At 43.6% G+C, this 14,579-nt stretch overlaps 1 protein-coding gene across 8 annotated transcripts in view; it reads right to left on the bottom strand.

Moving 5' to 3' along the window:
* LOC110527715 (kinesin-like protein KIF21B) overlaps window positions 1–14,579 on the bottom strand; it is a 127,879-nt gene that overhangs the window by 14,994 nt on the left and 98,306 nt on the right. For 2 of the 8 annotated variants that reach the window (XM_036983210.2, XM_036983208.2), the window contains exons 17-28: window positions 13,530–13,634; window positions 12,807–12,972; window positions 12,425–12,628; window positions 12,230–12,331; window positions 11,367–11,532; window positions 11,188–11,248; window positions 9,977–10,031; window positions 9,235–9,446; window positions 8,913–8,987; window positions 8,502–8,612; window positions 4,668–4,706; window positions 172–308 (exon numbers count right to left, since the gene is read on the bottom strand). In XM_036983210.2, the coding sequence (XP_036839105.1) occupies window positions 172–308; window positions 4,668–4,706; window positions 8,502–8,612; window positions 8,913–8,987; window positions 9,235–9,446; window positions 9,977–10,031; window positions 11,188–11,248; window positions 11,367–11,532; window positions 12,230–12,331; window positions 12,425–12,628; window positions 12,807–12,972; window positions 13,530–13,634 (1,433 nt within the window). The remainder of the gene's footprint in view (window positions 1–171; window positions 309–4,667; window positions 4,707–8,501; window positions 8,613–8,912; window positions 8,988–9,234; window positions 9,447–9,976; window positions 10,032–11,187; window positions 11,249–11,366; window positions 11,533–12,229; window positions 12,332–12,424; window positions 12,629–12,806; window positions 12,973–13,529; window positions 13,635–14,579) is intronic. The other 6 variants (XM_090240724.1, XM_036983211.2, XM_036983213.2 and 3 more) reach the window with 3 other exon arrangements.

Here is a 14,579-nt window from a genome sequence, read left to right on the forward strand (position 1 = left end):
CATCTAAAAACTGGCAGCACCACTTGCTTTTTCTATAAAGGGATGGGACTGGAGCTATGGATGCAAGGACTGATAGTCCATAAGGTTAAACATGATCGCTTTCACCAATTTATGTTTGTTTCCAAAGACAAAAGGCATCCCATGGTCCGAGTTAGGACATTGTTGTTGTACCTTTGGATCCAGTGAAGAGCAGTTCATCTGTAGCGTCCACACAGAGGACAGGTTTAGAGTGTCCCTCTGCTATGGCTGAACACTGGAGGGGCGCCGTCCGTCCCCCCTTCACTCCCCCCGTGGGAGTGATCACACCCCTGAGGGAGACGCACACACACACCGTCACACACACACACAAACACTAACACACAGACCACTAACCCCGCACAGATACAAAACAGCTCATACACACTTCATCAAATATGAAAAGATCGGCTCCACACCTCAATGAATGAACACACAGAACACACACAAATGTGCAACACACACACTTAGAAACTACAGCCAGGTCAAAAGGAGCACAGCTCTATCATGCCCCCTGCTGGAGATAAACAGGTATAACCACTCCCTCCCATTCTCTCCCTCTCTGTACCCACCCGTTCCTCTCTATCCCTCTCTTTTGTGGAAGCTCAATTAGAGAGCCTGGTCTAAAACCATCCATCTCCTGGCTGGCAGTGAAGAAAAAAAAAACTCTCAGAGATAAGGAGCCTCTTCCTCCCTTTTCCCTTTGTCTCTCCATCCCTCTCTCTTTAGCCTGGTCCTTTCTTGCCATCCTCTCCCTCTACCCCTATCCCTCTTTTTCTTTCCTTCATCATCCCTCTCTCTACCTCTGTCTCTCTCTCCCCCTTTCTCTCTATCCCTCCACATCTCCCTCTCTCTCTCTCTCTCTCTCCTTTATTCCTTTCTCTCCCTCTAATTTCTCACTGCCAGAGCACTCGGGGAGAGCCGGCCAAGTGAGACACAGGGATGGATGGAAAGAGAGAGGGGGGAGGGACTAGAGAGAGAGAGCGACAGGAGTGAGTGGGGATAAAGGGACCAGTGATTAAAGGCAAAACTGGGACAGATCTGTCTCCCTGGACCCCCCCCCCACACACACACACACACACACTTCCCTTTGTCCCATAGGGATATATTTCCCCTCTCTCCCTATGTATAGTAGTGGCGTGATTTGTGCGGGTAAAGCAGTTGAACAGCATGTCACGGCTGCTAGACCAGCCTAGGCCAATCACAGTGATGCGAGAAAGAGAAGCTGCATGCATGTCAGCTATAGTCTCGAAAACGCAAATGTATTGAAACACAAAACAACCCCCAAAAATGACAAATTCTACAGAAACACAGTGCAGCTCATTCAAATGATGATAGAGAATGGCGGCGGTTCACGGCGCCAAAGAAGAAGCAGAACTCAACGACAGCCCGGCAACAGCCAACTCAAAAAACAAAAACATCAACTTGTGGCATCTACAGTACATGCAGCATCTCCACCAATCAAGAGTGAGCTAGCTCGTGGTCCTTGCCCTTGCCCCTTTTGAGCCAATCCCAGTTCAGTGTTCAGGCGAAGGCAGAGGCAGAGGCTTCTGGGACAGGTGAGTGAGTGAGAGAATGGGGGAGGGGGGGGGCTGTCACATCAGACCCCCTCTCCTTCTCTGTCTGTGGCCTAGATCCATTCCAAATGGACTGTGAGTGGTTGATTGGAACCAGGCCTTTGTCTTGTCACAGAGGAGGGAGGGGGTAAAGGTAGGATGGAGGTTAGGTGTGACAGGGCTAGTATATCAACCCAATTCCAAATCAAAATCTGTTGGTTTGGAACTGGACACTGGGTTTATGGATAAGAGGGCTGTCTTCTGAATGAACCTTATGTCCAGGGAGAGCAGGGGAACTTTCACAAGTGAGCCAATAGGCTCTGAAAGAGTGCTTCTATTCACTATTCCCTTTGGTTAGATAGTTGTGTGGACACTCTGCCCAATCAATCAACCAGTGTCTTTTTCTGATCGCTCATTCCAAGGAGAGAACAGAGGATCTGACCTCAAAAGCCTCAAAAGCCTTTCCAAACAGGGTCCTTACATTAGTTATTCCATTTCTGCTATCCTGAAATAATAGAATGTAATGGAAGGTATTGCCTGTGTGGTTCTGAACGTTCCAAAACTGGCTTCCCATATAATGAGATAAGATGGAGATCCGTCTATGATAATGCCATTATCTATGTATAAATGTGATGAAAACCAGAGAGGTGTAATAAGACTGTCAGTACGATGATTAGAGCTGTGATAAGTGAGATTGATCTATTACGTCTATTTCTTTATCTCTACAATCTCTACGTCTGTTAGATTATCAGAGAGAGAGAGAGAGAGAGAGAGAGAGAGAGAGAGAGACACCGAGAGAGTTGACGGCGACAACCGGGTAAGAATAGCCTAGAGGGTTTTCAGGTTCGAAATATCCACATACCTCTTTTCCTTCTTTCCTCTCTCCCGTCATCTACTTGTATTATTGGAGACTTTCACCCTTTACAGACAGACTTTACGAATTGTCGCCTTTAAAATAAAGTAAAAATTAAAAATTGGGCAATGTGTATAAGAACCCAATTCAAACAGTCCCATCTTTACCACATTCTTCTTTACCACAGATTTTTTTGTTATAGGCAGCATATACCGTAGTCTGTCTGTAAAGGGTATTATACACATGTTGTGCGCAGCCGGCAATTTTGATCCTGTTGTTGTGTTCTGTTCACATATATTTAAAGATACTATTTATACAGAACATGTGTATAAAACTGTATAATAATTATATGACAATATTTTAGGTTGACAATAATTCTATTACACAATTTCTGATACATCACATGCACTACTTTTATTTTCTTGCATAATTAAAATCAGGATTATGCCTCTACTGACTTTCATTCCAATTAGACTGGTTCGGATTTCTCCCAGACCAATTACGCCTGCCACTTTCACCCCATTCTGGAACGTTGAACGGAGATAGCCCCTCTTGTAATTGAATAGGATCTTTATGCGTCAAAAAGGTGGACAGAATGGACTGTCTTGTTTTTTCCCCTCACATTCACAACCATAAGCTATTTTTTTAGCTCGCCATTCCTTGTAAACAATGACCATGTTATGACGAATAAGACGTTGGCTACAGTCAAACTCCAGGCTGCTGACGTCGTTTTTGTGTGTAATGTAACGTGTACAATGTGTATGATTTAATGCTTGCCAAAGCCGGAACGAAAGGTGATCTTTATTACTGAGGGGATTGGCGGGACTTTTAAAACACATTACCGCTATTATGATTAAAAGTACAGGCTTTGTTGCCGACAATAGAAAAGTCGGCAAAAATTTGTCGTCATTCTAAAGTTGCCGGATTTTCATCCTGGTTTGCAATGGGCAGGTTATTACAGGTTGAAATAGCTGTGAGGCTCAGGGCAAGTTGTGTGGTCCCATAACAAATCAAGGGCACTGCAATAACCACTGAACATATCAACTAGAGCACCCCCACAAGGGTTGAATTATTCATTGTGGGCGCAGCCCACTGTTTTAGGGCATTTCCAAGTGTCCGTATGTCATTCTGAACTTTCTGAAAGGGTTATTAAAAACAGTGATTGATTATGTCGGCGCGGAAATGCAATTCCGATTTTACAGTCTGGGGAAAGAGAGTTTAAACAGTGGCACTACACAGCAGTCAGAGCAGATCGTTGTTTTTAGCCATCCATGAGAGTAAATGTCATTCCTGTTTATCTGTTCTGTTGTATAGTTATCACATTTTTAGGTTGAACATTGACATTTACGTAGCTTCAATGAGGCCCACAGAAGTATGAGTTCCATAAAACACACAAAACATATTTTGGGATAGATACCACCTTCTTATAATATGTAATAAATAATGTTAATATTCTACAAGAAGGTGTAAAATGCAACAACAACAAAAATGTAAAGAAACGTTTTTATTTACAGTATGTGAATGTAACATGATGAACAGGAATGGCATTTACTCTCACGGGTGGACAATAAGATCTCTGAAAGCCACACCCCTAAAAAGCCATGGCTCCCGAAAATAACCTAAGGATAACCGTTGCAAAAGGCAGGTGAACCTTTATTCTCATGAATCTTGCCCTGGAGGCAGAACTGAGCGATATCCTCTAGATGGGCCAGCTGCAAAGTTAACATTGGTTATGATTTAAGATTAGGTTTAAGGCGTCCGCATGCTTCCCATCTAAAACAGTTCGTACGTATATTACAACGTTATTTTGTCACATTTTGTTTGATTTGTCCTTCGTAAGGTTCTTTTCAGCTGTTTTTAACACATCATTTTTTAAGATGTTAACAAGGTCTATTTATCTGCTGTCAATGCTTCATAGATGCTATCCTCTCAGAATCATTATCCTCTGTAGCCTTAGCTTGAATGAATGTAACTGGCCTCACCCAAAAGGGTTATTACTTAACCCAAGCTCTCCAGACGAAAAAGGTTCATTCAGATCCCATGAGTAGTGGGGAGGGGCACCACAGAAATAGAACACCACATAGGTGGAAGGGGATTGGAGGAAGGTGAGAGGGGACCGATGAGGTTAAAGCATGCTCCACATCGACTCTGCCCACCCCAGAAAAGGAGGAGTGGCCAACTGAGTGACTGGCCAAACAGGCAAGAGAAGAGACAGAATGACAGAGACAGACAGATATCTCTACCTGAGCACCTCCGAGAGAGAGGAGTCGCTGTCATCCGACCTGAAGACAGAACAGGAGCACGGTTAGGAGCAGGACAGGAAAGGAAAGGAGGTTAGGAGCAACGTCAACAGAGTTAGGAGCAGGGAGAGGAGAGGAGAGGAGAGGAGAGGAGAGGAGAGGAGAGGAGAGGAGAGGAGAGGAGAGGAGAGGAGAGGAGAGGTGTTTAGCTCTATGGCTAGAGGAGGAAGGGTTATACAGGTAAGGTTAAGATGCAGGTTAGGGTTAGGCTTGGGGATAGGGGTGGGTAAGGGTATACAGCGATTTGCCACCTAGACTATGGCTAGCCTGAGTGACAGCCTGTTTTAGAATGTGACAAGACAAAGTAGTAGAGATGGCATGGCACTCACACGGGGTTAGGATTAGGGTGGGGGAGATAAAAAAAAGTTGCTACAATAGGAGGGTTTAGCAGTTTGGGTCTGGATTAAAGAAGGAAGGGATAAAACTGAAGTGCAATAAGAGTGGGAGGGGTTACTGGGATAACCAGGAAGTAAAGGAGGAGGAAGGGGCAGGCCAGAGAGAGGGGATTGCGTTATCAGCAGGGAGAAGGCAGTTGATTGGAGGACAGGGTTGTCTTTCAGACTGGACGTCACAGGAGAACCCACCACTCTTGGCTGTCTCTGTGGGAAAGATCTGCTCTGGCGTACCGCCTATTCCCGGAGTTGTAAACTAGGGAAAACACTGCAAGCGCTGCAATAAAAGGCAGTTTTACACTATCATCCTGTCCCAAATGGCACCCTATTCCATTTGTAGGCCGTCATTGTAAATAATAATTTGTTCTTAACTGACTTGCCTAGTTAAATAAAGGTTAAATTAAAAAATGAAAAAAGGGCCCTGGTCAAAAGTAGTGCACTATAAAGGGAATAGGGTGCCATTTGGACGCACATTATAAATATTTTATTGCTCATTTCGCTGGATTGTTACTATGAGAGAGCAGGCTTTGTAATGCCAGTTGGGCATTAAAGAATGTCTGTAGGGAGCAAAGCTGTTGGAAGGCAACATAACAAAACCTTCATAAATTCAGCCATAGTATTTGATTTGTAATACTGTAAAAGGTTTATTGGGGTATGGTTATTAGTGGCCAGCATATTGATGCATGGCTTTTGTAAGTGCAAATGTGCAACTGTACTCCATATGAAAATCAGGCTGTCAGCAACGTCGGCATCCTTCCATCTCTGAGAAACGATTTTAAGAAGGTTTGTGTGTCATGGGTTTGAAATCAGACTACACCTATTCAGATTCAGAACCTGTTATCATACAGATGTCATTGTTTTGTGAGGACAGGAGCAGATCAGGAATATTGAGGAATATTCCTAATGAGGAAGATATCAGTAGTGCAATAAGATACAGTTGAAGTCGGGAAGTTTACATTCACTTAGGCTGTAGTCATTAAAACTCGTTTTTTAACCACTCCACAAATTTCTTCTTAACAAACTATAGTTTTGGCAAGTCGGTTAGGACATCTACTTTGTGCATGACACAAGTCATTATTCCAACAATTGTTTACAGAGATTATTTAACTTATAATTCACTATATCACAATTCAAGTGGGTCAGAAGTTTACACACACTAAGTTGACTGTGCCTTTAAACATCTTGGAAGATTCCAGAAAATGATGTCATGGCTTTAGAAGCTTCTGATAGGATAATTGACATAATTTGAGTAAATTGGAGGTGTACCTGTGGATGTATTTCAAGGCCTACCTGCAAATGGGTCTTCCAAATGGACAATGATCCCAAGCACACTTCCAAAGTTGTGGCAAAATGCTTAAGGACAACAAAGACAAGGTATAAGAGTGGCCATCACAAAGCCCTGACCTCAATCCTATAGAGCATTTGTGGGCAGAACTGAAAAAGCGTGTGCGAGCAAGGAGGCCTTCAAACCTGACTCAGTTACACCAGCTCTGTCAGGAAGAATGGGCCAAAATTAACCCAACTTATTGTGGGAAGCTTGTGGAAGGCTACCTGAAACGTTTGACCCAAGTTAAACTATTTAAAGGCAATGCTACCAAATACTAATTGAGTGTATGTAAACTTCTGACCCACTGGGAATGTGATGAAAGAAATAAAAGCTTAAATAAATAATTATTTCTACAATTATTCTGACATTTCACATTCTTAAAATAAAGTGGTGATCCTAACTGACCTAAGACAGGCAATTTTTACTTGGAATTAAATGTTAGGAATTGTGAAAAACTGAGTTGAAATGTATTTGGCTAAGGTGTATGTAAACTTCCCGACTTCAACCTTATGTGAAGAGGAAGACTTGGATAAATGAATAAACATAAGAAAACCCAAAGCAAAGTGAACCCACTCAGTGTGAAAAGAAACGTAATAACTTGGATCGATTCTTGTCAAAACATCCCAGATGGATGTAAAACTGTTCCAAAAACACGTTGATGTGAAAACCATGCTAAACATCATACTCCAATTGAAAAAAAATGCCCTTTAACTAAAACTCATGATAAACCCAACTTTCCAGCCTACACCTCATCCTCTACTGTCAAACACTCTGGGCCAAATTAGATCAACCTCCCAGTCTCGGCAAACATCAAACCAACAATAACAATAAACCATGTAACGTAACACATTTGTGAAACATGCCCCTGATGGTGCAGCTACACGCCTAAAACTGTATCCTATCCACCAGCACTCAACTCAAATCAGAACAAAATGACTGCCTGCTGACAACATCCCAGAGAGGAATCTAAACAAGTTCCTCTGCGCTCAATGGACTACTCCTGGGTGAAGATCGAGAGAATCCACAGGCGTTATCAGCCAGCCGTAGACCAACCTCCCTAGTACACACACGCACAAATGTGCACGCACTCTTGTTACCCGCCACTTACTACACCGGATCAATAAACTCAACAACCTATAGCAGGATTAATAAAGATGTGAAATTACACAAACAATTCAGAGGCTGAGAATTAACGGATGCCATTTCCAGGGCTGAGAATTAGAATTGATTGGAAAAAGAACGGAACACTACACTGTAAAGGGGTTGCCGGGAATTTGACAGTCATTTACAGGCAGCTCATTGGCAAGTGAACATTTTCCATTTCATATTACAGCACTATGTACTACAATGTAAATATGGTATCAAAGCGAGTACGGTGTACAATACCCATAACATTTCACGTATTATACAGTAAAAGCAAATGCTACCATAATCAGAATGAATTAATAAATGAATGGATGAATGACATTTATTAAGGGGAGGGGTTTTGGATTTCACAATATTTTACTGTAATTACAAGGGACTGGTGCAAGCAGGTTGGCTGGCACTTCTAGGCAAAGGCTTCCAAACTGACAGTGACCACAGACCTTCATGGACATGGTGAAATGCTCAACCATTTAAGACTTGCTGCCACTCTAATCTGTCCCCTGTACATTTTAAGTATTTTACTGTTAATAATATCCCAAATTACAGTATAATTTAGTTTTCTGTTACAGTGTAGAAGAAAATGGAATTTGCTCTTGGGGCTTATTTTGATCTAGGAGGAAAAAGTCTAACACTTAGATTGAACAAATAGAGCATATATTTGAATTATTTTCATAACAGCACTCTCAACATCATATATTTGAGTCATGTAGCAGACACTCAGTGTATACAAAACAACTTACAGTCAATGCATTCAAGGATGTAAGTCGACTTCCACAGCTGACTCGAGACTGCCTGAAGACTGTTATGAAATCAAAAGACATAGGGTGCGTTCCAAATGGCACCCTATTCCCTATGTTGAGGCGTCTCGAACTGACAGTGTGCGTGTGCGCGTTTGTGTGTGTGTGTACTTACTTGTCCAGTGCTGAGCCTTGGCTCTGGTTGCTGGTGAGCCTTGAAAATACATTGCGGTCGTTTCTGGTTCTGAGAGGGGGGGAGGATGGGGGAGTATGCCCATCAGCATTTCTGTGAGAGAGCGATAGGTGGGAAGGGTGCGGGGGAGAGGGGAGGGGGGGGGGGGGGGGGGGGGGTGGAGAGATGTGGGAGATGATGAGAACAGCTTGTTTTCCAGTTTTTGACTTTGTGTCTCATATTCAACAGATATATTGATTGATCATGTCAGATCTATTTAATGTGCATTTCACATGGGCCACATAATTAAAAAGGAATACAATAATGCAGGAACACTGGTAAAGGGATCTGTGGAGAGCGATTCAACTAAACAATGTATTGGTTACTGATTAGTTGAGGGGGAGAGTTAGCTACCTGTAAGACTGGCCTCGGTCATAAGACTTCCTCCTTGTTAGAGGGGAGGTGTCACCCCCCCGAGACTGCCGAGGACTGATAAACACACACAGAGCGAGAGAGAGCACGAGATAGAGCAAAAATAAGCATTAGCATACAGTAGCAGATTGTTAGAATTAGCATGTGACACTGCCATGTATAGCCATAGCAAGCTAGCATTGGCAAGTATTGCGACAATAGAAACAGATTCCCTAGATGGTTGACAAGTGGCGCTGTTCTGAAGCCACCATCTGCCATATTGGAACTCCTCATAAGGAACAGTGCACCATAGCATAAGACTCACAAGGTGTGTCCCCGGACAGGCAGGCTGATGGTCCTGGACACCCTGTCTCTAAAGATGGGGAGAGTGAGGCTCAGGCCACCTGAGCCGCCGTTCTCCTGGATGTCTGTTAGGGAGGCCAGGGACTTGGTGATGTTCTTAGTGGACGGGTCTAACATGGGACCCAGGTACTCTGCCGATACCGCTTTCATCTGGGCTGACAGACGGGGCTCAGTCTGGGGAGAGGCGGAAAGAGTAGGAAGAAAAATGTCCAATTACTCATTCAATAGAACAAACTATACCTTGGGATCACAAGTGGTTGGTGGAACCTTCATTCGGGAGGACGGGCTGGTGGTAATGGCTGGAGTGGAATAAGTGGAACGGTATCAAACACACGGTTTCCATGTTTGATACCATTCCATTCGCTCCGTTCCAGCCATTATTATGAGCCATCCTCCCCTCTGCAGCCTCCACTGCTTGGGATAGAGTAGTTTAGTTATCTTGGGGTTCTGTGAAGGCAACTATCATAGCCATAACGACTCATGTGCAGAGGCTGCCATCTCCTGGCAGCTGAGTACAACTACAGATATGATTTCACTGACAACAACCTCGACTTTGTTCAGTCGACGGAATCTCCTCCAGTGCTGTAACTGTATCCACAAACATGTCATACGAGTCAGCGTGAAATAAACAACAACAACAAATAACGGCTGACCAGAGGAGACAGACGCCATGCAGCCTACACCTGAAACACACGTTCACCTACCTGAACCTTCAGCTTGCAGTCATCCTGACTAGCTGAGGACTTCATCCGAGACACACTGAAGAGAGAGAGAGAGAGAGAGAGAGAGAGAGAGAGAGAGAGAGAGAGAGAGAGAGAGAGAGAACAAGAAATGTAACCGCACACGGAAAATGAGTGACGATGAGTATGTGGTGTGGGGGTTCAAGGGGGCCTCCTTTATAAAACGTTGCGAATGAACCACATATGCTCCAGAACATGGGTGCGCGCCAGTTGTCACGCAACAGTTGGCCATTTCTAAAGAACTGAACTTGACTTGAGAACGTGCTTATCCTCCCACAAACTGTAGACTGCGCGTACGCCCGGTTTCTAGTCGTTGGAAGGACTGCGTCGCATATGTAGCATTTTTTTTTTACGGTAATGTCCAAAATACATCAACATTTTCCCGTCCATTGAATTTCTTCCCACAATGTAAGATTACGGTAATCTACTGTATTCAGTTCATACAGTATGAATGAAGTCTGTTGATTATACAGCAATTTACCATGACAATTACAATATTGTTTTTAACAGTGTAGGAGATAGGTTCCAGTGTGTTTTTGTTAAACAGTTGATATAAACACAACTTTTTAAAAACTTTCTTCTGTTTCATAGTTTTGTGTTGGTTGTTTTATATTGTGTTTCAGTTGAATTATAACTTGGTCTTATAATGTACAATTACTTGTTGAAGAAAAGTTTAAAAAATATCTTTCTCTGACTCTCTCTCCCTTTAACTCTCTCTCTCTCTCAGGACCACCTCAACCAAAGTGAATGCAAACATTACTGCATTCAAACGACCGGTTTACAGGTCACCAACAATTTGAAAGGGTCAGATGAAGCAAATGTAACTGCAACAGAAGACATTTGATCAAGTTCACCGTTGCCATTTGCTTTAGATACTGTCTCGGCCTAATTCCAATACTTCCAAAGTGTAGAGCAAATAAGGGTGTTATTGTCACCATAAAAAGGTGATTTATGGGTGTTTTCAGGCGGAGTTATGATTGCTTGTTCACACGTGCACTAACGTCAGGTCTGATTTAGAACAGGAAATATGCCCATGTATGGTGTGCGCCAAATTAATAAATCTCCAGATTTTTGTGCGTGCACAGTCTTTTCAGAAATGGCGCACGTAGACATTTAGTGTTACATTTACGCAACTGCTATAAATGAGGCCCCAGAAGCGGATCACGTAGTCTTACCTGCCGTCAGAGGCCTGGCTAAACTCTGAAGGCTCCTCGTCGGTGCTGACATAACCATTCTCTGTGAACACAGATAGAAACATGAAGAAACAGTGGGTGAGTGAGTGAGTGAGTGAGTGAGTGAGTGAGTGAGTGAGTGAGTGAGTGAGTGAGTGTGCATGCTAGGTGCGCGTCCTCACCCTGCTGTACGTTGTGTATGAGTGCCTGTAGCTCGGGGATACACTCAGCCTTTTCTCTCAGCGCGTCCAGGATGATGTGGTTATGGGCAGAGCCAATCATATCTGTCTGTCTCAGCTGGCCCTCCAACAGACGGATCTGAGACTCCTTTTGAGCCACCTGTAAACCCTACACACATGCGCACACACACACGCACACACACAATAGTTACTAACACCATTACTACAAGTGATCTGAGCTTCCTGCAGTTCCTGGAAAGACCAGCAGAGGGGGGCATATATCAACTATATATCATCTATACAGCTATTAACTACTTCTGGCTAACCTTGTTTAACCCAGAACTTAATCGAGCAGCTGACCAATCACGCGAGACTTTAGTTCTGGGTCCATACATGTTAAGAGAAGAAATCAGGAAATACTAGAACGAGGAGCGGAACCAGAATGAGGAGCTCCACCCATCTCTTTTTTGCAAGTTACCAAGTTTTGCAAGAATGTCCCCTCCCCTTCAAAATCAAAAGATGCTAACACCTGCGAAATGGTGATTATTTGTCCAAATAACCAGTGACTGAAAAACCAAACACCGGAACTAATGCTGCTCATTCAGTCCTGACTGATTCTCTCAGCTTACATGCAGAATCTTTCCACGAGAGATAAACTACTGGCCAACCCTCCCTGAAACAGGTGTCCACTTGCACAACATTTGCCAAAATAATTGTAAACTGATGAGGAGCTGATAGAGACTATTTCCAAGTTGAGAACGTTCAGTAGACATTACTTTGGAGTGTGTGTTATGGTATATCTAGACTCTAAACTATGAACTACTGTAGCCACCAGATGGTCCTGGGTCGTGGCCCATGTTAGTTACCTTGTCAATGGAGGCCTTGAGGAAGTGGTCCAGGAGGTGTCGGGCCTCAGCCAGAGAGCAGGAGCTGATGACCACTGAGGTGTCCACCGAGTCCAGCTCATCCTGCAGGAAACACCCAGGCTTCAGTAGGCCGCACAGAGCTCCGTACACCAGAACTAGGACATTTTACACTAATGTGTGTGCGTGTGTTCTCACCTTGGTCTCCTCTATCTGAACGATGGTTGCCTGGCAGTCTGATAGGCTGTCGTTGATGTAGTCTATGTTTGCATTCAGAACCTCAATGTCCTCGTTCATTTCCTGGACTAGGCGGTCCTCCCCGTCAGGCCCCTCCCCCTCGGCCATAAGCACCTGCCTTTTACGCAACAGTGCCTCCTGCTGCACAGACAGCTCCTCTCGCTTCTGTCTCACACACAAGAGAGAGAAAGAAAAAAACATGTTAGCCAGATCATTAACAGACGGGGAGGAATGATGCATGTTGTGAAGGAAGTCAGCAATAATGAGTTCGCAAGTGCATCGCAATGCACTAAAAGTTAAGAGGAAGTCTCCCTAGAGTGCAAAGGAAGTGACATCACAGTACCTTGATGAGTCGGTCCATGTCGGCCTCGACGTTGGTGATGGTCATCCTCTGCATGACGATGTCCAGGATCCTCCTCTCTAGAGTCTGCCACTTCTGACGGGCCGCCTTGGAGAAACTACTGCTGCCCACGAGAACACCCTTGCGCTGCTGGACACGCGTCCTACTGCTGCACAGACAGAGAAAGATACAGTTTTGGACGTTACAATACAGGTCAACTGTCAATCATTTCACAGCTATATCAATCCTTAGTGCTGCTGCTGGAGTAGGGGAAGAGAGAGGAGGGGAGCAGGGAGTGAGGAAGGAAAAAGGAGAGGGGGCGGGAAAGAGAGGGAGAAGGTAGAGGAGCGAGGGAAGGAGAGGGAGGAAGAGGAGGAAGGAGAGAGATGATCAGACTAAGTAAGTCACTCCTGTCAATTCATTTTGAAGGGAATTCGATAAATGGCTTTGTAAAATTGAATAAAACTTTATTGAAGCTGATGAAAGCCTTGGCTAAGTAAATGTCAACAGAGTCATACCTAATCTCAATCTGACCTTGCAGGCTCGCAGGCACACACACACACACACACACACACACGTCTCACATTGACACTCTCACACACATCCTTTCTCTCACCTGGCGATGCATCAAAAACATGTACACACACCAGATACACACACACACCAGTCCCTGCTCTGCATCTGACCTGACAATCTACGGCACACACACTCCCTGCCATGACTTACCCAACAACCTGTGTCCCGTTGGTAGTAATCCCCTCGCTCTCTCCCAGGTAGCCATTCATCTTGGTGTTCCACTGTCTCACTATGTTAGACACTTTGGTTGAGGTCCTGAGAGAGAGAGAGAGAGAGAGAGAGAGAGGAGAGAGGAGAGAGGAGAGAGGAGAGAGGAGAGAGAGAGAGAGAGAGAGAGAGAGAGAGAGAGAGAGAGAGAGAGAGAGAGAGAGAGGAGTTATTTTTTACTTTATTTTGTAATTGTACATTATAAAACCAAGTTATAATTCAACTGAAACACAATATAAAACAACCAACACAAAACTATGAAGCGGAAGAAAGTTGTGTTTATATCAACTGTTTAACAAAAACACACTGGAACCTATTTCCTACACTGTTAAAAACAATCTTGTAATTGTCATGGTAAATTGCTGTATAGTCAACAGACTTCATTCATACTGTATGAACTGAATACAGTAGATTACCGTAAATTACATTGTGGGAAGAAATTCAATGGACGGGAAATATTTGATGTATTTTGGACATTACCGTAAAAAGAAAATGCTACATAAAACCCAGTAGCAGTTCACTTACTGTATTTGCCAATATTCAAAGCAGAACGCGACACTTAAAGCAAACGAGCAACCAAAACAAAGCACATACTCCGAAGCAAGATACTTTTTTTTTTTTGCTAATTATTATAATAAATGTAATATCTTAGTTAATTGCTGCCTGTTTGGTTATTTTATCTGCATTCATTTGTTTGTAGCACTTCATTTATATTATAAATGTACAGTCAGAAAGGCAAGTCATACAAATAAATCATTTTCACTTAGTGAAGGCCACAGAACTGAAAAATGAAGGAAGCCAACAACCATGTCTCTGTCACTAACAAATACAGTCATGGGTGGAAAGAAATGTAAACCGTCCCTGCTGCAAAAACAAGGTCCTATCTCGGAGCTTGAGTAAATGACGTTAATAAGCTGCTCCCGAATGTACTACGTCGGGACATAGAATTGATTTCCATCATAGTCCATGTGGGTTTTAATGACATGATGAAGG

This window comes from Oncorhynchus mykiss, chromosome 7, assembly GCF_057628025.1.
Source record: "Oncorhynchus mykiss isolate SJ-2025 chromosome 7, ASM5762802v1, whole genome shotgun sequence".
NCBI lineage: Eukaryota > Metazoa > Chordata > Actinopteri > Salmoniformes > Salmonidae > Oncorhynchus > Oncorhynchus mykiss.